Raw genomic sequence first — 22359 nt, 5'->3', positions numbered from 1 at the left:
CTGGGAATTAAACTCAGGACCTCTGGAAAAACAGCCAGAACTCTTAACCTCTGAGCAGTCTTTCCAGTCCCCCAAAAGCCAGACTGTCAACCCCATCTTCTCCTAACTAAATAGGCTTTGCCAAGGCCTGCAGGCTAGTAAACCCATGTTCTTGAGCACAAATTACCTGCTCATTTTCCTGACCGGCAGGGGTAAGGCCGTCATTTGGGGCTGTTTACAGCTCAGCACTGCTGCAGGTACTGGCGCCCCCTGATGGCACAGAACTGCTGTACAGGGCTGGAAACTTAGTTATATTATCAGAGGGGCAGGGAGCGGAGCTATCAACTCAGCATTAGCTCTTGCCTGTTGGTACTGTAATACCAAAAATATTTCAAAATAGAGGGCTCTGGCATGGTTTAGATACATCTATCTACAAAGCTGAATAACTTGGGTAATTAAATGTGAGTTTCAAAGCTGGTTTCAAGAGATGTGTCAACCATTTTCTTCCAAATTTCCTCTGGTGCCCCTGTTAAAGGCAAAGCCTGTCCCTAGACCAGTGGTTCTCATCCTGTGGGTTGCAGCCGTTTGGGGATTAAAAGACCCTTTCACAGGGGTAATCTAAGATCATAGGAAAACACTAACGTCTACATTATTATTTATAATAGTAGCAAAATTATACCTATGGCGTAGCAATGAAAATAATTTTATGGTTGGGGGTGTCACCATAACATGAAGAAGAACTGTATTAAAGGGTTGCAGCATTAGGAAGGTTGACGGTCCACATGGCTTGTTGTTCTGACCCAGAATGACATTTCCAGCTTTTCACCTGTAATACAATTCCTGTGCTTCCTTTTCAGTGATACTAGGTAGAGCAGCATTAAAAACAAAGTCTTTTGGCATTCAGCATTGCTCACATGTCTCCTCTTTACCAGAACATTAGTATTAATTTTAGAATTTTCAATGGCTTAATGTTCCCTCCCAGGACCCTCTTCTTGAGTACCATCCTCTTGTGTTGCACACTTACATGAGGTAGAGGTGGTTAACCTTCATTTGGCAAAGGGTCAGAGAAAGTCATGTATAGAATCTGATAGAACTGGGGATTAGCCTGGAAGAGAGGATTCATCTTGGGAGGTTCCAAACTTCAAGACATAACTCTATGGCTATTTTCTTAGTCCAGACTCTATTCATTGTGGACCAATTGAGTTGATAAATAGAGGATTGTTTTAAAATGTAGTTTCTAAAGCAGAACCAGTTGGCCAGAGATGGATGATAAGTAAAATAAATTCTACTAAAGAGACCCAGTTGGCCACTGTTTTGCTTGAGACAAAGATTGCTTTCCCAAGAGACCTTCCAATTTATCAATAGTGTCCTGTTATCCTCACCTTGGCATCTTGTCTAAAATGCTATCCATCCGTCCATCCACGCTGAAATTCATCTCAGCAGCTGCGCTGTACAGGCCTTGAGTACACTGCTGTCAGGTTCAGCTTTGCCCATCATTCCTAGGGTTTACCAAAGGGATGGGTACATGCTAGAAACTAGGCAAGCATTCCTTGTTCTCTCCAGAAGACACTGAGTGGGAAGGTGGACACCTCATTTCTAGAGATGACCACTCTTCCATCAAGATTGCTACGGTTTGCTGACTATGAATTTCTCTTAAGGTAATTTGTTATATATGATACAGGTCATAAGACAATATTATAGCAAATTTGGAAAATTTAGCAATGTTAATAAATGCATTTAATATATCTGTAAAGATGGGCTTTTTAAAGTAGGGTTTCTTCTGTTTATCCATCTACATAATTGTTATTAGGACATCAAAACTTATTTGGCCATTTATTGTGTTAATCTTGAATATAACATTTTCTCATCATTATCTATTGCACGCGTTACCTTGTTGTTTCCTCCTTTTATGTTGTGATACAGTGGCGATGGTTTGAGTACTTAGCCATTGCTCAGAGTGAGCTTAGAAGCTGTTGGCAGAGGATACCCAGATGTGATAATCCTAACAGAGTTTTGGGCCATAGTTCTTAGTCATGAGACGCTGGTCTTCTTCTTTAGATCACAAGCAGAAGCCATCATTACATTCACTACAGAGACTTTCTAACAATTTTATCTCACGCCCTTGCTCTGATATTTCAGTTATTAATCTGAGAGTCCTAGCATTTGGATGACGGGGGCTTTAGTTTTCTTTATCTTGTGTGATTGGGTGTGTCAATTCGTTCTCACCAGACATAGAATGCTAGCGATATCAAGGGTGTGCAGAGACTTTAGGGAATGGTTTCCCACTCAGCAGAGAATGAGAAGTAAGTACAAGCACTGACTCCTTAGAAGACCTGGACTTGGTGGATGAGGAATGAACACCCGTACCTGGGGAAATATCCCAGCACTCAGATGCTGGTGGGGGAAAAAAGCCTCAATGATGTTACCATTTGCTTAGTTTCCTCATGTTCAGTCTTTTGCTTTTAAACTAATTGAATCTTGAGACGAGTTCTAACTGGAGGCAAATATTACAATAACAATTATGTTCAGCAACAGGGAATAAGTTCTAAATGAATCTTAGCATTTTACTTGACACATTACTATGTTTAAGTGTGTTAACGATGTCATTGAAAGGTGCAGGGGAGGAAAGTGAACTTGATTTGGCAGGTAGGTGTTCATGGTACTATTATCCACAACTGTCTATGTTGATTGACAGCTCACACATCATCTCTTAATAGGCATTGTACTCAGTTGCATCATATTTAAGTGTGTGGCATTTTTACCGAATATTTGAAACTAGTTTATTTTTTTTAAATCTTTTTTTATTGAGAAAATGAGAAAAAAAAAACAAGTTTCCACCTCCTCCCAGTCTCCCATTTCCCTCCCCCTCCTCCCACCCTTCTCCTCCTCCCCTCACTCTTTTCCCCCTCCCTCTCCAGTCCAAAGAGCAGTCAGGGTTCCCTGCCCTGTGGAAAGTCCTAGGTCCTCCCCCCTCTGTCCATCCAAACTGGCTAGGCTCCCATAAAGCCAGCACATTACGTAGGATCAAAACCCCTTGCCATTGTCCTTGGCGTCTCATCAGCTCTCATTGTTCGCCATGTTCAGAGAGTCCAGTTTTATCCCGTGCTTTTTCAGTCACAGTCCTGTGACTGAAACTAGTTTAATAATATTAATTGTGCATAGACCAATTTTCAGCCATGGTTACAAAATGCTTGATGGATCATAAACCGAAAGTTTCTATGGACCTTTGCCTATAGAAAACAGAGGTCAACAGTATCATGCTGCTTATAGGCCATATATCCCAATAAGGACAAATGCATTACCTCACAGGAAAGAATTCTTCCCCGTGTTATCAGTCTGGAAGCAGAAACACAGGCTCAGAGGCTGAAGGTTGTGAGCTCCAAGGAATGCAGCAAAAACCAGAGCTCAGGTCTCCCGAGTCCTTCCTTGTTCTCTGTTCTACCTTTTTTGGTAGTAATTTCTTCCTCATGAGCACCCTTGATCTAATGACTGGTAGAGATCTATATTCGCATTGCAAAGAGTATCAAAGCAAGGAATTTTACTCAATATTATTTTCTTTTGGAAAACCAAACATGCTTTATTTCATTTTTCACAATTTATTTAAACATCTCAATATACAAAATAGGTACAATTTAATTTTTTTTGCTTGTCCAAGAAACAAGACTTCTTTGGAACTATGAAAGAGAATGAAAATGAGGTTCGCAGAAAACAAATGCTGAATCTAAAGAAGAGAAAAATGTTGGGCAAAATGATCTGCATCCCTTTAGTTGGGGATAAGATGGGATAAGGGACTGCTAAATTAAACTTTAAAAATTCACACAATACACCTCAATACGGAGGAGTGTTTCTTCTGTAATTCTTCTAGCACCGTGGACATTCTTCAAGTATCTGAAAAATTAGCACCTTTGTATCGCAAGCAAAACAAAGCGAGTACCTCAGTTCATGTCTGTCAGGGTCAGTTCTCATAGAGGGCCTACACTCACACTTTTGAGGTAGTTTAACCCTTTGGAGGCTCGGGCTTTCAACTTCCCTCTGTGGAAAACAGAAGCCACAAGTGGTGCGAATGTTCATGGTTTTTTTTTTATTTTATTTTCTAATTTTTTATTTTGGATTTCTTACAAAGGTTGAAAATTTCCACAACAGGTGTCAGATTTAAAAACAAACAAACAACAACAACAAAAAAACCACATTGCAAATATTTTGGGAAAGGACAAAGGAGGGGTCTTGATCGGATCATATTGCACACTGCTCTGACCCCTCCTTCTCTCTGCCCACAGCTGAAGATGTAGGTGCACAGGAGACATGGAAGGATTCAGCTTTCAGTTAGAAAAGGGGAGAAACGGCTAAGAGAAAGTTTGTCAGGGTTTTTTTTGGTTGTTTAATTTAGGTTGAGTTCACTTATTTGAAGCAGACTGGGCCAACGTCCACACTGAATTCTTGGTCAGCGCCACCGATGTCCAAAGGTGCAATGTCCAGGAATGGCAGGCGAGATGGTTTATTTGTTTTGTATTCAATGATTGTCTTGCCCCATTCATTTGTCTTTTTCTGTTTAAAAAAAAATGGGAAAGAAAGAGAATGTATAAGGTGGCATTACCTCCGCATTAGACTTATAGCCAAGCATCAGAGTTGAGGAGATCTACTGTTTGGCCGGCCCACACTTTCCCGAAGGTATGTGTCCCTGGTTAAGAAGTTCATTGCTGGCATCATTACAGTGTCAAGGGTGTCTTTCAGGGGAGGGTTCTCACTTAGAATAAGTTTCAATGTATCTGGACATACATCCCAGTAACATTTTTACAATGCCATTTTCAAGGTATATGTATGGTATGTATGTGTGTCTCTGTGAGTCTGTGTATGGGAAGAGAGAGCTGGGTAGGTATGTAGTAATTTTACATTTAAAATTTTATTCTACTTACAACATATTGTATAAAATCGGCTACACACCTTTTTCCATATAAAGGAGGTGATCTACACAAACTTGAATGTAGGCCATAGTCTAAGGTGTAGCTGAGGTCTTTCAAATGCCAAAAAGTTTTCAATTCTGATATCTAACAACCCGAAATATTGAAGGGACTGTGTAGGCATGAGAGTCAGCTCAGTATATCAGAGTTTCTTGGAGGCAGTATCTAATAAGAATTTCTGTATTTATCAGAGAATTGTCGGATGAATTTGAATGTGTTTATAAAAGAAAGGCCAATTAAGTTAGGTCTCTCATTCCTCCGCTCACTAAATAGTCAAACCTAGACTCCCTCATCCCATTCCCTACATTTCCCCGTTACTTACAGAGCAGCCATCAACAAGGACTGTGTAGGTGAACCTGCTGTTGCCCTCAGCAACAAGTTCAACGTCGTTGGAACCCTGCAGCACCACAGCCTTGTTCAAGCGACCAGTCTCCTCGTCCAAGTATGCAATGCTGTTCTTGCAGTGGTAGGTGATGTTCTGAGATGCACGGTTGGCTAGCAGGCGCATGAAGGCGAGTTGAGTTGCCATTTCCTTGGAGGTTACTCCTTCCATGTTGTATTCAAACTACAGAGAGGAAGGAGAGAGCTCCAGTTGACTCATTAAAACTCAACTAAAAACAGTGTGGTGTAAGGAGAAATAATGAAGTCGTAGCTGGGGCTGAGGAAAAGGGAGCTTTTTAAAAACACTCAATGCACTTGTTAAAATCTGAGCTGCCTTGAGGGTCATAGGATCTACCCACTGAGGGTGAGGTCATTGGAAAGGGCACCTGACTCAGGTTGTTATGCGTGTCTGCGAATGTTCCTTCATTGGAGTTAGCGACTGTGAGATGCAGCGAGGCTCATTCTGTTTCTAAAATGTACTGAGTTCTAGTGTCATTCAGTAACATTGGTGGAAAAGTTTGATTAAAAATTCAGGAAAGCTGCCCATGTTCTGAAATACACATACATAGCTGGGGGGCTAGCTGCTGGCCAGTGCACCTTTACATGAAATGGCCTTAGCCGTTTCTCCGATGATTATCCATTAAGTCAAATTTGAATAATAATGTTGAATTAGGTGGATGTGTCCAATCTAGGATAGAATTGGGACTTGTTAAAAGAACAGTTTCTTTTAATAAACCCATGTGGGTAAAGGATTAAAGTACAAGTAATTAAAAAACAAACGACCCAAAGAAAATCCTTTAGTAGAAGGAGGAGTATTTGGAGAATTTTTTACCTGGCTGCCTCCATTGATAGTTTCTCCTAACCAGATGTGCTTGTTGCCCTGGGCGCTGCTGTATGAGCTCTTGGCTGGCATGTTTACAGGTTGTGCCTTGATGCAGGTTTCACCAGTAGAGAAATCACAGAACACTTTGATGGCATCCATGGTGCATCCTTGGTTAGGGTCAATCCAGTAGTAATCTTTTCAAAGAGAACACACAGCTAGTAAACTCCTCACAACAAAATGGAAAATTGAATAATAATTTGCTGCTCATACTGATCCACATGAGAACATTTTAATGGTGCCGTTCCATCACCTATTCCACATTTAATGGAAAGAGGGTTGCTATGTTTAAGACTCCCCTTTTCTTCATAAAACATCCAGTTAGGATGTTTTCACTACCAGCTGAGGCAAGAGGATCAAAGCTTAAAGGCCTATTGGAACTTGAGTGAATTCAAGGCCAGCCTAGACAACTTGATGAGATCTTGTCTCAAAACAAAATGTAAAACGTGTCTTGGGGATGTTGTTCTGTGTTGGACACTTGCCTAGCATGTCTAAGACCTTCTATTTAATCCCTAGGACTGCAAGGAAATAAACACAAACTCAACAAACTTCAGAGTGGGTGTGTGATGGGGGAAGAAAATGGTGTTTCATTAACTAGGTCTGAGTCTTGATAGTGTCCATGTTTTGAGGCTCACGTTCATCCTTACATCAATGAAAATTGACTTTGGGAAACTCAGCTGTGTGAGGGATCTGTGTGATTTGAATATTTTGACTCACCGCTATTCCACTCTGGGTGGCTGAGTCTTAGGTCCCGGCATGTGCGGGCAGGGTTCTTTCGAGAGCCCTCTGGAGTGAGAAGGGTCTCAATCTGGTTATTAAGAGATTTCAGAGTTGCATCGACTTCATAGTCCTTGGGTCTGAGTGAAGGCTGGGAGCGAGGCTGGTCAGCCCTGTAGAAATCTCCTTCAAAACCAAAGTCATAGCCACCTCCACTAACACCGGGAGGGCCAGGAGGACCAGGGGGACCAGGAGGACCCTGTGAAAGTAAGAGTGGAGGAAGAGGCTTTTAACTGGTGATGGTAGGAGAGGTAACCAGGACAAGAAAAGTTAAGATGTGCTTCGTATAAAAACATGTTCTAATAACGAGAAATAGAAACAAGCTTATGTAAACAAACAACGTGATCTCTGACACAGAGATTGGCTGAAAAAAGCTCATCACATACAGAGAGTAAAAAGCTTCTTAAGGAGCATCTGGAGTAGAAATACTCCTTTGGGCGACTAAAATATCCTCAGGATCTTCTGAAGAAAGCGTCCCTTTGGTCAGGGATGCCCTAAACTATCTCTCCAAGTAATACTTACAGCAGGACCTTGGCTACCCTGAGAGCCACGAACACCAGCAGGCCCGACTGGTCCAGGATGTCCAGATCGACCATCTTTGCCAACAGGGCCTGAAGGGCCAGCAGGACCCTAAAAAAGAAGGGTACCAAGAGCTGGTCAATGAGGGAAACCCTGCAGGTGAGAGGAGCTAAGGGCTCATTGGCTGGGCAACTCTTTAGTTCAAGAGATGGACCTTTCACTTTGATTCACTTACCCTGGGACCAGCGGGACCCACAGGGCCGGGAGCACCTTGATCACCATGTAGGCCCTTTAAAGAGAGAATGGAGAAAAATCATGCTTTCAGAACACATGTCAGGAGATAGCTTTTTTTTTCCAACTTGATTGGAAGACTTCAATTTCAATGGACTCTGGATTGAGAAAATTGGGAATGTGAAGTGGGGCTCTTTTCTCCCATTATATCTATTATGTTCAATTATTTTTCTCTACAAGCTATTTCAACAGTGCAGTATTAGTCATCCCTCTAATTATATTTATTTTAAGTGGGGTTGAAGGACACAGTTGCCAGGAGATGTTAATATATGTATGCTTCTTTCTCTTTTAACCCTCACTTCCTTGTGTTGGGACATAAAATACCATCCTCTCTGAGAGAGAAGGAGTTAGCTAGAGAATTGGAATGGCTATGGGAGGCACGGTGTTTTAAGATGGTAGCAGTGGGCATCTGATCAGGGGTCTTCTGAGATGAAGGTCATTCAGGTCAGAACTCATGCAAGAGGGTCAAATCTTGCTTACAGCGAGACCAGGAAGACCCTGTAATCCGTTGTGCCCCTTGAAGCCAGGAAGACCTCTGGGCCCTTTGTCACCAGGTTCTCCCTTGTCACCTCGAATGCCTTGAGGACCCTATAAAGAAAGAGAAAGAGATGGGTTTCTACCCCTTTAGAACAATAACAGTTTTCTTCAAAAGGTATTTAATTCATTTAAAAAGGAAATTTAAGGCATACAAAGATCTAAATGGACTGCTGTCTTCTCTGGTCACCTCCTTTAGCTGAGCAGCACATAAAGTCCTGATGACTAACTGGATCTCTGTGAGTTCGAGACCAGCCTGGTCTACAAGAGCTAGTTCCAGGACAGGCTCCAAAACCACAGAGAAACCCTGTCTAGAAAAACCACAAAAAAAAAAAAAAAACAAGCAGAATCGGTTTTAAAAAGTAAAATCATGCGAATAAAATCATTTCTCTGCGTGGAGTAAAATACTGAAGTCTAGCCTGTATAGCATCTGTTGTCTAAGTACATTGTTCAGAATTATTCATCTTAATTCTTAAACGCTAATTATGACCATGTACATACACTAGGACCTCTTGGACCAACAGCACCAGCAGGACCAACAGAACCAGCAGGACCCTGTGAATGAGAAAAGAAAAACAGAACTCATCAATTAGGTCCAGATCCTTCTCTTGATGACCCCCAAGTATGGAGTCATAGAGAAGTCCATGAGGCTAACAGCAGTAATAGACTTACAGGTTCACCACGGTTTCCATGTTTTCCAGCAGGACCCACAGAACCATGAGGACCAGGTGCACCGGCAGCACCAGTAGGACCGATGTTGCCAGGGTAACCACGCTCTCCCTACCAGAGGCAACAGTGAAACTTAGCATTCGTCTACCAATATTTTTAATCACTCTTAAATCAGAGAAAGATGAAAAAGTATACTGACCTTGTGTCCAGGTTGACCATCACGACCTGGGGCACCATCGCTGCCAGGATTACCCTACGAGAATACAATGCACATTAAGACTCCCAGCAAGGTTTTGTGGTCTATTAGCCCCACTGTCTCTGTTACTACACTTTTATTATTCCCAGTGTTCAGACAGTCAAAAGAAAAAAAAAAGGAGCAGAAACCTCCCAATTTAATTTTTTGAAAAATATTCTAAATATTTGGGTCCCCAATTGAAACTATGCTAGTTAAAGGCCATTTCCAAAATGAAGTAATACCCATAGTTTTACTCAAAGAAAAATCTATATGAGGAAGTAGATTATCTAGTTAGGAAATCTCATCTCAGCTAGAAGTTAAGCCCCAAAGAAATTCTGTTTGGTTTTATTTGCAAACCAAGTGTTGTACTCACATCGCGACCAGCTTCACCAGGGGCACCATTAACTCCAGGGCTACCCACAGCACCAGGGGGACCACGGGCCCCAGGAGGACCTGCGATGCCCAGAGGACCAGGTTCACCCTAAAGCAGCAGAGAAGATAAAATTATATCACTATCATAAAAGAGAATGCGAACCTCACCCTCCCAAAACAAGGCCCAGGGAGCTGAAGTTGAGAGAGAAGGAAAACTGGATGTCGATGGTCCACAGCATGTAGGAAACACCGTTGGCACCATGCTCGCACTGTCTCTACCCCTATGGGCCATTTGTGCGGATGTGGCTCTGTGCAAGGTGTGTGTGTGGGAGGTCTGATGGCTCCACCATCCCAAATAAAATTAATTCATGAAGTTGATTGTTTCTGGATAAAAGATAGTTCCCAGCTGCTGTCATATATAAATGGATTGATTCATGGACTTCCAGAGTCTCATTCTTCTTGCCGGATAAACTATGCCAGCATTTCACATTGCAGAGAAGTAAATGCAATTAGAGCCTGTATCGTTCTTAAGTATGTAGAAAGAACAAAGATCATTCTGCATAATGCAAAGCTGCGTCTTTATCGTGTGTGTCGAAGTAAGGTGGTATTAAAGCTTCCTAGATAAGTGACACGGGATCTGTATAAAGAAAGCGCCATGAATAAAAACCTTAAGTGGAGTTATTCAGTGATCAATCTGTCACGTCTGAAGTGGCAGCTTTTAAAATCTTTTATTGTGTTAATGAGAACCAGAATGGTGTCAAACACTCACCAGAGCTCCGGCAACACCTGGCAGACCACGTTCACCTCTAGAGCCGGGGAGACCAAGAATACCGGGAGGACCGAGGAAACCCTGAGGACCTGGGGTGCCAGGGGGTCCCTAGATGAGAGAAAAAGAACTGTTGATTATTACTGGTAAGACTCTATCTCATAATGCAAATTAGCTTGAGGATTCTGAAAATGAGGGATCCTGTGTTTAGGAATAGGCAAGTGACTTCTAATCGATGCAATACATCCTTGGATATCCTTTCTCTAAAGATCACCATAAGTTTACATTTTGGTGCGTATATATGTAGTTGACAGTAGCAGCCATTCACAGAGGGGGAGGGGCCTAATTTTTGTAGACCGTGCAGGAAGCACATTCTGACCTTGACTCCTAAGGTTTGACTTGGGCACCTTGTGGAGCAGAAGTAGCTTTGAGACAGGATGTTTAGAACAGCTGCTTAAGACATCTAATTAATGGACAGAAGGATGGCCACAGTCATGGGATTCTGTTCAAAATTTTAGGTCCCCTGAGAGCAGAAAGGACTGTTGCAGTGAAGCGGGATTCCTGCATCCTCCGTCAATCTTATTGTGTGCTTTCAACGCACTTGTTAACACCACGACACCATATTGTGTGCTGGACAGGATTTCCCGGCTCAGGCCAGCTCGACTTGAGCGCCTGCCTTACTTACTAGTAGACATATCCCACTTGAGCATTGGTAAAGGGGCTTTATTTTAACTCAACGTAAGTGTTAAGAAAAAGAAATCTGAAATCACTTACTGCAGTCCCAGGTTCTCCAGAGGGACCCTTTTCACCAGCAAATCCAGGGGGGCCGGATGCACCTGTTTCTCCAGTTCTACCAACTGGACCTTGGTCACCACGAGGACCACGGATCCCTTCTTTCCCAGCAGCACCAGGAGGACCAGGAGGACCAGTAATACCCTGTGATTAAATATACAAGGTCATTTACTTTCTATTTGCTCCAGAGCTGGAGAAGAGCTGCTGCACCGCTCCTGGAGGTTAGGACTCAAACAATGTCAGGCCGAAAAATAATATCCCAGCCATTTTTGTAAATTTTAAGATTCTCATAGGCAGAAACTATTCCTGCCTACAGGCAAAGCCAACTGATAAGGTAGAGTCAGCAGGGAATTTCGGCAATGAATGCAATGCAGGTCGTGTCACTGGTACCCTGGTTAGTGGAATCACAACCAGGAAGAGATTTAAGTCTTAGCAGCAAATGAAGGGACTTTGGATTCCTGCAGACTCTGCCCAGTTCTTCTTAAGCAAAGACAACCCTGGCATTTTGTTCATAACTGAGGAACTGAATATGCTCTTGACTAGGTTTAATTAAATGCCTACAAGGAATGAAAGATTTTTCTCTTATGAATCTCTAAAAGATTCCAAAAAAACAATATTTTTTTGCTATTTCTTTTTCCTTAAACCTTAACTAGAATACTTAAACCTTGATAATTAATTAAATTCTCTTGAGTCCTGACAGGAGGGACTGAATTAGAATTAAATTAGGGGCCAAACCACCTTTAAATTCAGAAACAATTATAGCTTAAGAATGGAGGCAGAATGTTAGCTATAAAAGGGTAATTAGATATAGAAATATCAGATATGTGACCAAAGTTCCTGTTTTTTCTTTTCCTTTTCAAAAGAAATTTGCAGGTATTTGCATGAATAGCAACTACTAAAATTGATACTTTAAAATATAATCTGCAATGATTTTGCCTTAATCATTCATCAAGGATAATTTTAAATCAGGAAGCACTAGCAAAGATCAAAACTTTGTTTTGATAACTTTGTTTCTAATTTCCTATTAGAGGCCGCCAGGTCTTATGGTAAGCGTAAATGCAGATATATGTTTGGAGTGATATACTTACACTTGGTCCAGGGGGGCCAGTCCGTCCAGCAGCACCAGGGAAGCCAGTCATGCCCTATGAATCAAGCAGATTACAACTCCACAGTCAAACCAACTCCACGAATTAGGATAAGAGAACCATTATCTCTTTGGAAAATCATCCTGGGACTAGAGATTGGGCCACAGAAGAGAGAGCACTCGTCACTTAACTGGGGTCCTGAAGTCTCTCCTCTACACGTTTGTCAGTATGCTACTGGTTGTAATGCCCATACTTTACATTAAGGTCGATGGTAGCTTTTGAAATGCTAACAGGTTGTCTGACGGTGATAGGGGAGAACATAATGTATTTTCATTATGACATGTGAATATTTATTGACAAATAGGCTGGGTCAAGGGGAAAAGACAAGAGAAAAAGCACTGTTGTTTATTGATGAAAGTTTAAAAATAAGCCAGAGCTCTGACTAAATTGGGGAAAGGGAAGAGGGATTCATTCCTAGGGACCTCTGGGTCTCTAAAATATTGTGACAGTAATCCAAGATGGGAAGGAGCCTTGGTCAGACAGAAGAAGTGAGGCAGTAGCCAAAGGAAAAAGGGTACGAAAGAAATACTTAGCTACTTCCCAGTTAAACTACCTGGGTTTCTGCTTACTCCCTAGACTGGGGCAGTAGCAACATCTGAGGCCGTAAGTTGCGTCAGGGGTTGAGGTAATACCCATGTAGTTGACCTTAATGTCGCTGCTGTCTAACTTCATGATTCTTCTGACTAGAATGAATATGACTCTCAGGCATCCACTTATTACAGTCCAGGATATTTTCTTTTGAGACAGGGTTTCTCTGTGTAGCTTTGGTGCCTATCCTGGAACTAGCTCTTGTAGACCAGGCTGGCCTTGAACTCACAAAAATCTGCCTGCCTCTGCCTCCTGCCTGCTGAGATCAAAGGCACCACAACAGCCCAGCTTCAAATTTCCCAGGATCTTAAGACTTTCCAACTGTCACTAGTCCATAGTTAAGGAAGAGAAATGGTAAGTGAATTGTAAATACTCACAGGGGGTCCTCCATCACCACGACCTCCAGCAGGACCAGGGGGACCATTTGGACCCTAAATTCAAGCAAAAAGGAGGCATGAAATCACAAAACAAGTGACTCTTACAAATGCTGCTCCTGTTTTCCAACAGATCATTTTTATCTTTTCCTCTATCCTTGAGGAAACTTTAGAACCGAAACACAATTATCTATGTTACATGAAATAAAGGTTCTTTTCTCAGTACTAATAACCCTATAGATTACTAAGAATGAAAATAAGACATTTATAAAACTTTCAAGTGATGTTTAAATGTGAATTCTTAAAAAATGTCTTTTATCTGGAATGCTTAGTAGGGTTAAAAATGTCTTTTATCTGGAATGCTTAATAGGCCCCTTAGTAGGGTTAAAAATGTCTTTTATCTAGAATGCTTAGTAGGCCCCTTAGTAGGGTTAAAAATGTCTTTTATCTGAAATGCTTAGTAGGTTAAAATGTCTTTTATCTGGAATGCTTAGTAGGCCCCTTAGTAGGGTTAAAATGTCTTTTATCTGGAATGCTTAGTAGGCCCCTTAGTAGGGTTAAAAATGTCTTTTATCTGGAATGCTTAGTAGGCCCCTTAGTAGGGTTAAAAATGTCTTTTATCTGGAATGCTTAGTAGACAGTAGGTCCCTAATGGTCATGTAATGGTCTATAAATGCTAGAGTATATTGGATAGCAGTGCATTCAACTTACAGATGGCCCAGCAGCTCCAACAGGCCCAGCAGGCCCAACGACACCATTTTCACCCTTAGGTCCTTTGGTTCCCTTCTCTCCTTTAGCACCAGGTTGGCCAGCAGCGCCCTGTTGGAAGACCAGCAGTGAGCACTGACATTCGGACTCACTGTGAGTTTGTCAGATTAATCTGCCCTAGGAGACACTCACAGCAGGTCCAGCAAATCCATTGGGGCCAGCAGGACCGACCTCACCACGTTCTCCCTAGGAGGAAGGTAAAGTTGTTACATGCGCCGTTTCATGGATGTCTGTAACTCGTGAACGCTGAGTATCCAGAAAGCTCTGATTTCTACTTACAGGGCTACCTCGAGGACCAGCTGGGCCGGAAGGACCAGCAGCACCGGCTTCACCCTGTAATGTACAAAGGCCAGAGATGAGTTGCTTAATGTGCCTCTCGTAGATGGTGGGAGGAGGAGAGAGGCCAGCAGACAGAGGGCTGTTTGAGCGTTTGCAGTTACCTTGGAAGAGACTAATGCACATTTCAGAGAATAAAATGAGGCGAATTCTTCCTCTGCTTAAGGCTGGTTTCATTTTAAACAGCGGAGTGGTAATGGTTGCTCACTTGCAGAAACACTATAAATCAGTCCCCATAATACCAGGAGGAGGACATTTTAATTTTTAGATGGACACAGGGCTGATCTATTTGCTGCAATCTTTGCGATACAATAAATAAGTTCTATTTTAAATGGGCTGTTCAATGTGAAATGGGCACGCTATGTATTTTATTGATTTTCTTTCCTTTTTACAATTGAAGGCTTTGAGAAGGCTTAGTGCATTAGGATATTGTTAATGGGCAACAGGGAAAGTCTTTAAAACAAATGATAGGGATAAAGGTATAGATCAGACAGCCAGCACAGCTGGAGGCCCGGAAAGCGAGCACAGCAGCAGCATTTGTTTCTTGCTACTCTCGTCTCGCACACCAACTAGGTGGGTTTTTTTTTTTATGGTTTTTAGACCCAGTCATAAAAAATGAATAGCTGGGGCTCTTTGAGTCCAGGGCAATCAGGGAATTTTAAATAGTTCTATCAGCTCAGAGAACTACAACTCAGTGAAAACGTGTACGACTAAGTTCAGATGCATACTTACCCTGTCCCCTGTGGCTCCAGCAGGACCAGGGGCACCGACAGCACCAGGAGCACCCTAGAACCCAAAAAGAAGCAGGCTTACTGAAAACAACACACACCATCCAGACTGAACTCTGTCCTTCTCCTTAAGAAGTGTCAAAAACCTGCATTGCTTATGGTAGGACATCAAGAAAACTCCTAAGACCCAGCAAGATGATTCAGCAGGTAAAGGTGTTTGCAGTCAAGCCTGATGACCCGTGTTTGATCCATGAGACCCACATGGAAGAAAGAGACAAGCAACACTAATAACTTGTCCTCTGACCTCCACATTTAGCCATTAGACAGGCACGTAGTCTCTTAATGGGTGCATGCGCACATACAAACATACATAAGCAGAAAGAGGGAGGAGGAGGTGAAGAAGAAGGAGGAGGAGGAGAAGGAAAGAGAGAGACACAGAGAGAGGACACACAGAGAGATTGATTTATAATAATAATGAAAAGAGAAAGCTCTGGATCCATGTTGGTGTCGCTTATCAAGGACCGGAAGACAGCTCAGGAAGCCCTACAGGACCACTGAGGAAAGACCTGATAAAGGTTAGAGAGAGCAGGAGCAGGATGTGGGAGTTCTGAACTCTCCCTCACTTGAAAACTCCCTGGAGGGAAGCAAGTAAGTAGCCTTGTTTGGAATTGTGAGGACTGCAGGACTCTAGGCAAGGAATACCAGAGATGGTTCCAGTGGGTTGTCACCTTGGGGGAAGAGGTGACAGAGCGTCTAAACAGGAAGCCTCACGGTTCTGGCAGCTCTGGAAAGATAACTATCCTTCCTCAGCGTCATCTGTGACATTTAGGGTAGTCACAGCTGCCCTTAGATCCAATCTTCGGGCAGACAAATGGAGAGAAGGGCATCACTGGGGACTGTGGCTTTTTAAAACGTAAGAGAATTGCTGCTTTTCTAAAAGTCCTTTTAATCACTTAAAACAAGCAATCAATGTTCTTCTGATCCTACAGCTTGGTGTGCAGTTTAGGGTTGACATATTGGACGTGAAAGATGGTAGAAAAAGTCAACATGTGATTTTTAAAGTGTGTCATGTTTAAATTTTCTTTTGGAGCATATGCGATGATCTTATTAGTGATCTAAGAAGTAGTGGATTCCAGTTTTACTAAAATTGAATTTTTTTTGTAGTTCTACTTTGGAAATTTGCTGAATTCAGAATGAGTAAAATATAAAAACAGAATTTAAGCACAAACATTAACAACAAGATTCTACTTACACGAGCACCATCTCTGCCAGGGTTTCCAATTTCACCTCTGAGACCAGTTTCACCCTGAAATACAAGTCAAGAGCCATGTTTTGCTTTCTGTCTAAGTTTTTGGGTGGAAATGAACTGTAAATGTTTTTTTTTTTACAGAAGGTTTTATGCCTGCCATAATTTAAGAATTTTAGTGTTTTACAATTTCCTACCACTCTATAGGACACTGAATGAGGAAAGCTGTATGAAATTCATTTTTAAGCCCCCTTTCAGACTATTATTGAAGATGACAAAATAAATATCCCTCTGATTCCTAATGAAGCAAGTTTCAAATGGATGAGGCTAGAATAAGAAGGAAGCATGGCAAAGGGCTGTGGTGCCCGGTCACTCACACGATGTAATGAATGCCATAGCACGGTTGACAGCTGTTCAATAGAGCTTCCTCCATTCATTAGGGCAGGATGAAGCATTATTGTTAGTGGCATTAAAATGAGCCTCATGTATTACTCAACACCATCTGCTTGCATGAAATTCCACGGTAGCAAGAAATTTTGCCAGATGAGTGGGTTTAGACATGAGCAGGGGCGAGGTGGCAGAGGGGAATGCACGTAGATGTCAAAATGCCACCAGAACACCTGCTAAGGATGGTAAACAACTGGGCATCCTCGCCTGGAGTGCATGGACATTCTGTGTCAGGGCCCAACCCCAAGTGGTACCTTTTCTCCTTTTCCTCCTGGTATGCCAGCAGCACCCCTCTCTCCTGGAAGACCACCAGGGCCAGAGGCACCAGCAGTGCCTGGAGCACCGATTGCACCAGCTTCACCCTGGAATCGAAACCATGTGAAATCAATTATTTCAGTAGCTAAAGAAGAAAGCCAAGACTCAAACTCTTGAAGAATTCCAATTTAAACATTGAATAGATGGCATTCTCGGCTATGTGCAGTCACAAAGGAGTGTCATTGAAGGGAGGAAAGATGGAACAGGGGTCGCTATTAATGATGCGATGACGGAAGAGAAGAGGGAGAGTGGCTGGCTGCCATTGTTCTACAGCCCACATCTCGTCCTCTTAAGAAAGACAGGCACGGAAAAGAAGAAGACAGGACAATGGGAAAGAGAGATTAAAACATATTTGTCCACAACCTTTTCAACGATAAGTCTCTTAGCCCAGGTGAGTGACACGGAAAGAGACCACATCGACTGGGAGATGATTGTCTCCTCAAGAGTAGCTCTGTGGCTTCCATTTTTATATTAAGCTTCACAGTTCTGTGCACGGCAAACCCGTTGGCCGGCTACTGAGATGAGTGGATCCCTTTGACAGCACCTCAGAATGTCACCATATTCCTTACTGTTTGTCCCTCTTATGCAGTTTTCATTTCCCCCTCTAATACCCGTCCACGTAATGACATAGCTTCTTGAAACTACTTTTTACATATTTTCCCCTTGAAGGTAGGAATTGTCTGACATACAAGCTGCCTGCTTTTCAGAGATGTGCAATCTTATCTTTTTAAAAACCTAAACTGGAAATCTACTTTGGAACACAAACTTGTAGACTTTTGTGCCTTTGGGGTAAAAAATTTCAATCATTGTAAATCCTATTATTAAAATTTAGACTACTTTTTTAGCAATTTTCCTGTATGGGGTTGCATGTTGATAGAGCAGAAACTGTTTTCTAGAAATGTAAAGGATGGTTTTAGATTTGAACAAAAGCATAAAGAGTGTAATCAGACAATGGCAAAAGCATACTAATTCCTTGTCGGCTTCTAGAAAAAAATTTTCCTCCCTCTCCAAGTTAGCTGGAATCATATTGTTAGTAGGTAGAAATCACGACACAACTGGAACTAAATAAATATTTGCAAAAACAACCACGTATCCATTGGTCCTCCTTATTCTGGAACACATGGCCCCACTGCATCTACCTGGTAGACTGTAGTTTTACCTTGTTTCCATCGGGACCTGGGGCTCCAGAGGGACCACGGCTTCCAACAGGACCAGACGGGCCGGCAGCACCACTCTCACCTGGGGGACCGCGTTCTCCCTGTAAGAGAGCAATTAGAAGTCACTCTTGGGCACTTTCTGGCACATTCTTACTTGCTTAGAGTTTTACATTGACTTATACCACATTTTAGCAAATTAATATATCTTTTCACTTTTCGTTTTTCTCCTCATGTAATGAAGGGAAGGCTTGAGATAATCCTTAAGACATATGCTTTCAGTGTTCTGGGACTCAGTTCCACAATTTGTTGCTTTGAAAATATTATAGTCGACCTTTGAAATCCATTTACTTTCAAGGGGGTGGTCTTTTCTATGCAGCATCCACAGGCAAAGATGCCAGCCGTGCTTAGTAATGAAAAGGGAAGCTTATGGAGTTGAACGGCTATGCCACGAACAGGTAAGATCATATTTTCATATCACTGCCCCCTGTAGTAATGCTGTAACAGAATAGTCAACATATTCTGTTACATATATGCATATAGGTGCTCATTTGTGTTTACTTAGCTGCATGCCTCTGACTTTGCATCTAGCACCACAGCGTAACGTTTCATGGCCCTGCGTCTTTGCTCCACGTTCCACTTTGTGATTGTATTGGAGGGCCTTGCTCTATCTCTGTTCTATACCACTGTTTTTCTTTTTCTTTTAATTAACTTCTGGCTTCCTAGTTATGGTGTAAATAGCAACGTAACAGGATTCTTTGATTTTAAAAAATCCCTCCAATCTTTTTAGCTGTACTAATATACATAGGCAAATAAATAGTTTTTCCTTCATAAAACTGGAATTACGAATTTAGCTTTAGACTCTCAACACCAACACAACCAACAAATATCCATCTTAGATCTTCGGTTCACTTTTCTTGGCTGAAAACCGGCAACTGTAGTAAGTACATCACGTTTGTCTGTATAAATTATTTATTACAACACATATATTTTTTCATTTATTTTTCTCGTAACCATAAATTTGTCGAATAGAAAATATGAGCAGCTCATGAGAACTTTTTACTATTCACCTGGAAGCCCAGTGATATCTATGGAAAAGGTTAGGAATGTCCTTTAGGGGAGGTCATGAGTGGTGTTAGGGACAAGCACTACTTCTTTAAAAAAAATAAAAAGTCAAACGTTAAAGAAATTTAACTAAGAAACACTTACTCTTGGACCAGCGGGACCGGGGAGACCAAATTCACCAGGAAGACCCTAGGTAAAAACACAACAGTAAATAAATCATGACATCTATGTGTTGTTCCTACACTCACTTCTGGTCAAGGTATCTAAAATTTGCTGAATTACAAAATAAGGCTCTATGGGCTCCACTCACATAAAAGCCTGGTGTATGGGCCGCACTGTATAACAAAACCTTTGACTCTACGAAAGATATAAAAAGAGACTACCACCGCTATCAAAGATGTGTCGAGGCAGACCTGCTATCAGAATATTTGCTTCCTATTATTCAGCTTTCTATCTTTTTAAAAAAGCAACAAAGCAGGCTATTTTTTTTTGATAATGTGCTAACAGTGACAAACACAGCCAGGCATTGCACATTTTAGCTATATAACGGGCTGCCTTCTTAATAGAAATTATCATATTCTCTATATTACCTAGTTAATTGTATACCCATGTGTATCTCTTTTATTACTGTCCAGCTGTCTCTTTAATGTGGTTCACTGTTGACAAAAGAGACCAGGCTACAGAATGTAACTAAATTGAGGCACATTCATCACAATTAGAGAAAATGACTCAGAACTCCTACTCTGATTGTGGAGAGCAGTGTCATGTTTGAATGCCAAGCAAAACATTAAAAGCAATTTTTTTCAGGCTCTGGTTTGATGGGAAATCGGTGCATTTATGTTTTCACTATGGAGAAGGAAATAATTTGTATTTTAATATAGCAAAGAACACACAAAAAGTAAGGCTATTACATGAAATAGTCAATAGGTTTTGCTTTCATATTGTGATATTTCAGTCAATGCATGAAATAAGGCAATTTGAACAAAATATAAATAAGTTCTTTCATTCCTTTGTTCAACACCAACAATGTAGACTGGTATAATTAATATGTGAAATATAAAATTTTATATTGTAATTACATGGCAATAGGGAATTTAAAAAGAAGGAAATGCATAGATTTGATCAAGTCATTATCAGAGCTAACTCACCCTTTCTCCTGGCTTGCCAACTTCTCCAGCGGAACCTGATGGGCCAGGAAGACCCTAAATGTAGAGACATGAAAAAATCTCAATCTCACAGCCATATTAACACTCATAATTGGGCTTGCAAAGGGAATAACTTCATGAATACTATTCTGTCTTATTAAATCACTCTAGAAATGTTTGCATTGAAGAACTGTGCCCTTTGCTTGAGGTCTGAAACCATATTCTGCATCTTGTTGTGGTGGGGGTGATGATGTTACAGTGAATTAGATGGGAACACTGTGGTTAAAGTCAGAGTATTGCGTGCTTGTTGACTTACCTGGAAGCCTGGAGGACCAGCAGGACCCTGTTCACCTTTGCCACCTTGGACACCCTGTAAGTAACAGAGGAGATAGCACTGATGTTAACGCCTGCCCTACTGGTGTCATAAAAACATGTGCTGGTGTTGAGGGTCTAACGTTAAATTCATTTGTCAGGTTAAATGATGGGAAAAACTACTTATTTGTCTATGCGTGTTAGCATAGCTAAAATGATTATGGTGTTTTATTTTTAATCAAAGTATCCCATTACATTGTTAGCTGCCACATACGTCGGAGGCTAGAGATAATTTCTAAAAACAAGAGTACCCTAAAGCAAAGTGAGACAGCATGGATGCCCGTGCCAGAAGAGCTAGCATTGCTGCCAATGGGTCTGCTCTGAACTATGGAAAGAATGCCTACTCTGAAGGACACGGCTCGCTTGCTTTAGAGGGCCGTGGGAAGAGTACACACCTGGGGTCCAGGAGGTCCCTGAGCACCGTTGTTCCCATCAGGACCTGGAGCACCCTAAATAAAACAGAAAGCTCAGAGTTACACACAAGCCAGAGAGCTTAATATGCTTCAAAGTGCCTTGAGAGCCAATTCCTCAAGACACGTTTATCATTTTAGGATTTATCATTTTAGAATTAAAGGAACTCATTGTGAGTTTCACCAAGTTCCAAATGCTGCCTATTAACTTTGATGCAGTTTAGGAGAAGTCCACAAATAGGAGGCGGTGTATGGAAGACAGAGAATACCAGCACATATTCATATCCTCTTAATCATAACATGAATAAAAAAAGACCAGTTATTTATTAACTTGTTATTTGTTATCAGTTATTTATGACTGCTTTGTTATAATTCACTACCTTCTCCATGTAGTTCAAAATAAAGACATTCCAGCCTGGCAAAAAGACTCTTAGGATGCCACTTTGGAAAGTAACAATGACTCCAGAAGATAGCCTCAAACAAAGCCCTTTTTGGGGTGATTTTTCTGTAGAAGTTCATACCTACCCGAGCACCAGCAAGACCAGGATGGCCTTTCTCACCAGCTTTGCCAGGATCACCCTATTAAAAAAAAATATATATATATATAATTTTATACATATGCGTGAAAAAGAGGCCATGATCTCAAGAGGGGACCAAGACAGGGGCAGATACAATAGAGGGATTGGAGGGAGGGAAGGCAAAGAGAAAATGATATACAATAAAAAGAACGTGAGAAGATTTTATGTCCAATTTTCCATGACAGTTTTGAAATGTTGATTTTGTTGTCTGCTTGAGTATTTCTCTGACGTTACTCAGCTTTGAACTTATTATCTAAGACACGTTCCAACACCAAGAAGCTCTGTATCAAAAGGGCTCTGTGGAGGTGTGCGGCTCAGGTAGCCTGGCTTCCAGTACCCTAAGGCCACAGTGACGCTCTGTGGAGGGGTGCGGCTCAGGAAGCCTGGTTTCCAGCAGCCCAAGGCGACAGTGACAGGAAAGATTTAAAGGAAGGAGGGTTCTACAGCTTTCTGTGTCAAAAGGCCCCGTCTTGTGGTAAACTGCTGAGGACAGAAATCCCTGACAGTGGCTGAGATGTAGTAAACAGGTATTAAG

The 22359-nt window shown here is 41.7% G+C and overlaps 1 protein-coding gene across 1 annotated transcript in view; it reads right to left on the bottom strand.

The window, feature by feature from the left end:
• Positions 1-4087: 4087 nt before the first annotated feature.
• Col1a2 (collagen type I alpha 2 chain) overlaps positions 4088-22359 on the bottom strand; it is a 35090-nt gene continuing 16818 nt past the window's right edge. The window contains exons 26-52 of the mRNA XM_075953371.1: positions 21772-21825; positions 21232-21285; positions 20781-20834; positions 20468-20521; positions 19464-19508; positions 18260-18358; positions 17040-17147; positions 16345-16398; positions 15097-15150; positions 14308-14361; positions 14161-14214; positions 13972-14079; positions 13264-13317; positions 12242-12295; positions 11136-11297; positions 10365-10472; positions 9597-9704; positions 9188-9241; positions 8992-9099; positions 8821-8874; positions 8266-8373; positions 7730-7783; positions 7498-7605; positions 6916-7174; positions 6151-6335; positions 5260-5502; positions 4088-4524 (exon numbers count right to left, since the gene is read on the bottom strand). Coding sequence (XP_075809486.1) covers positions 4378-4524; positions 5260-5502; positions 6151-6335; positions 6916-7174; positions 7498-7605; positions 7730-7783; positions 8266-8373; positions 8821-8874; positions 8992-9099; positions 9188-9241; positions 9597-9704; positions 10365-10472; positions 11136-11297; positions 12242-12295; positions 13264-13317; positions 13972-14079; positions 14161-14214; positions 14308-14361; positions 15097-15150; positions 16345-16398; positions 17040-17147; positions 18260-18358; positions 19464-19508; positions 20468-20521; positions 20781-20834; positions 21232-21285; positions 21772-21825 — 2598 coding nt within the window. The 3' untranslated portion in view covers positions 4088-4377. The remainder of the gene's footprint in view (positions 4525-5259; positions 5503-6150; positions 6336-6915; positions 7175-7497; positions 7606-7729; positions 7784-8265; positions 8374-8820; positions 8875-8991; positions 9100-9187; positions 9242-9596; positions 9705-10364; positions 10473-11135; positions 11298-12241; positions 12296-13263; positions 13318-13971; positions 14080-14160; positions 14215-14307; positions 14362-15096; positions 15151-16344; positions 16399-17039; positions 17148-18259; positions 18359-19463; positions 19509-20467; positions 20522-20780; positions 20835-21231; positions 21286-21771; positions 21826-22359) is intronic.

The sequence above is a fragment of the Microtus pennsylvanicus genome, chromosome 19 (assembly GCF_037038515.1).
Source record: "Microtus pennsylvanicus isolate mMicPen1 chromosome 19, mMicPen1.hap1, whole genome shotgun sequence".
In the NCBI taxonomy this organism is placed as follows: domain Eukaryota; kingdom Metazoa; phylum Chordata; class Mammalia; order Rodentia; family Cricetidae; genus Microtus; species Microtus pennsylvanicus.
The sequence above is the reverse complement of the archived record's forward strand: the minus strand, read 5'-3'. Positions and strand labels throughout refer to the sequence as shown.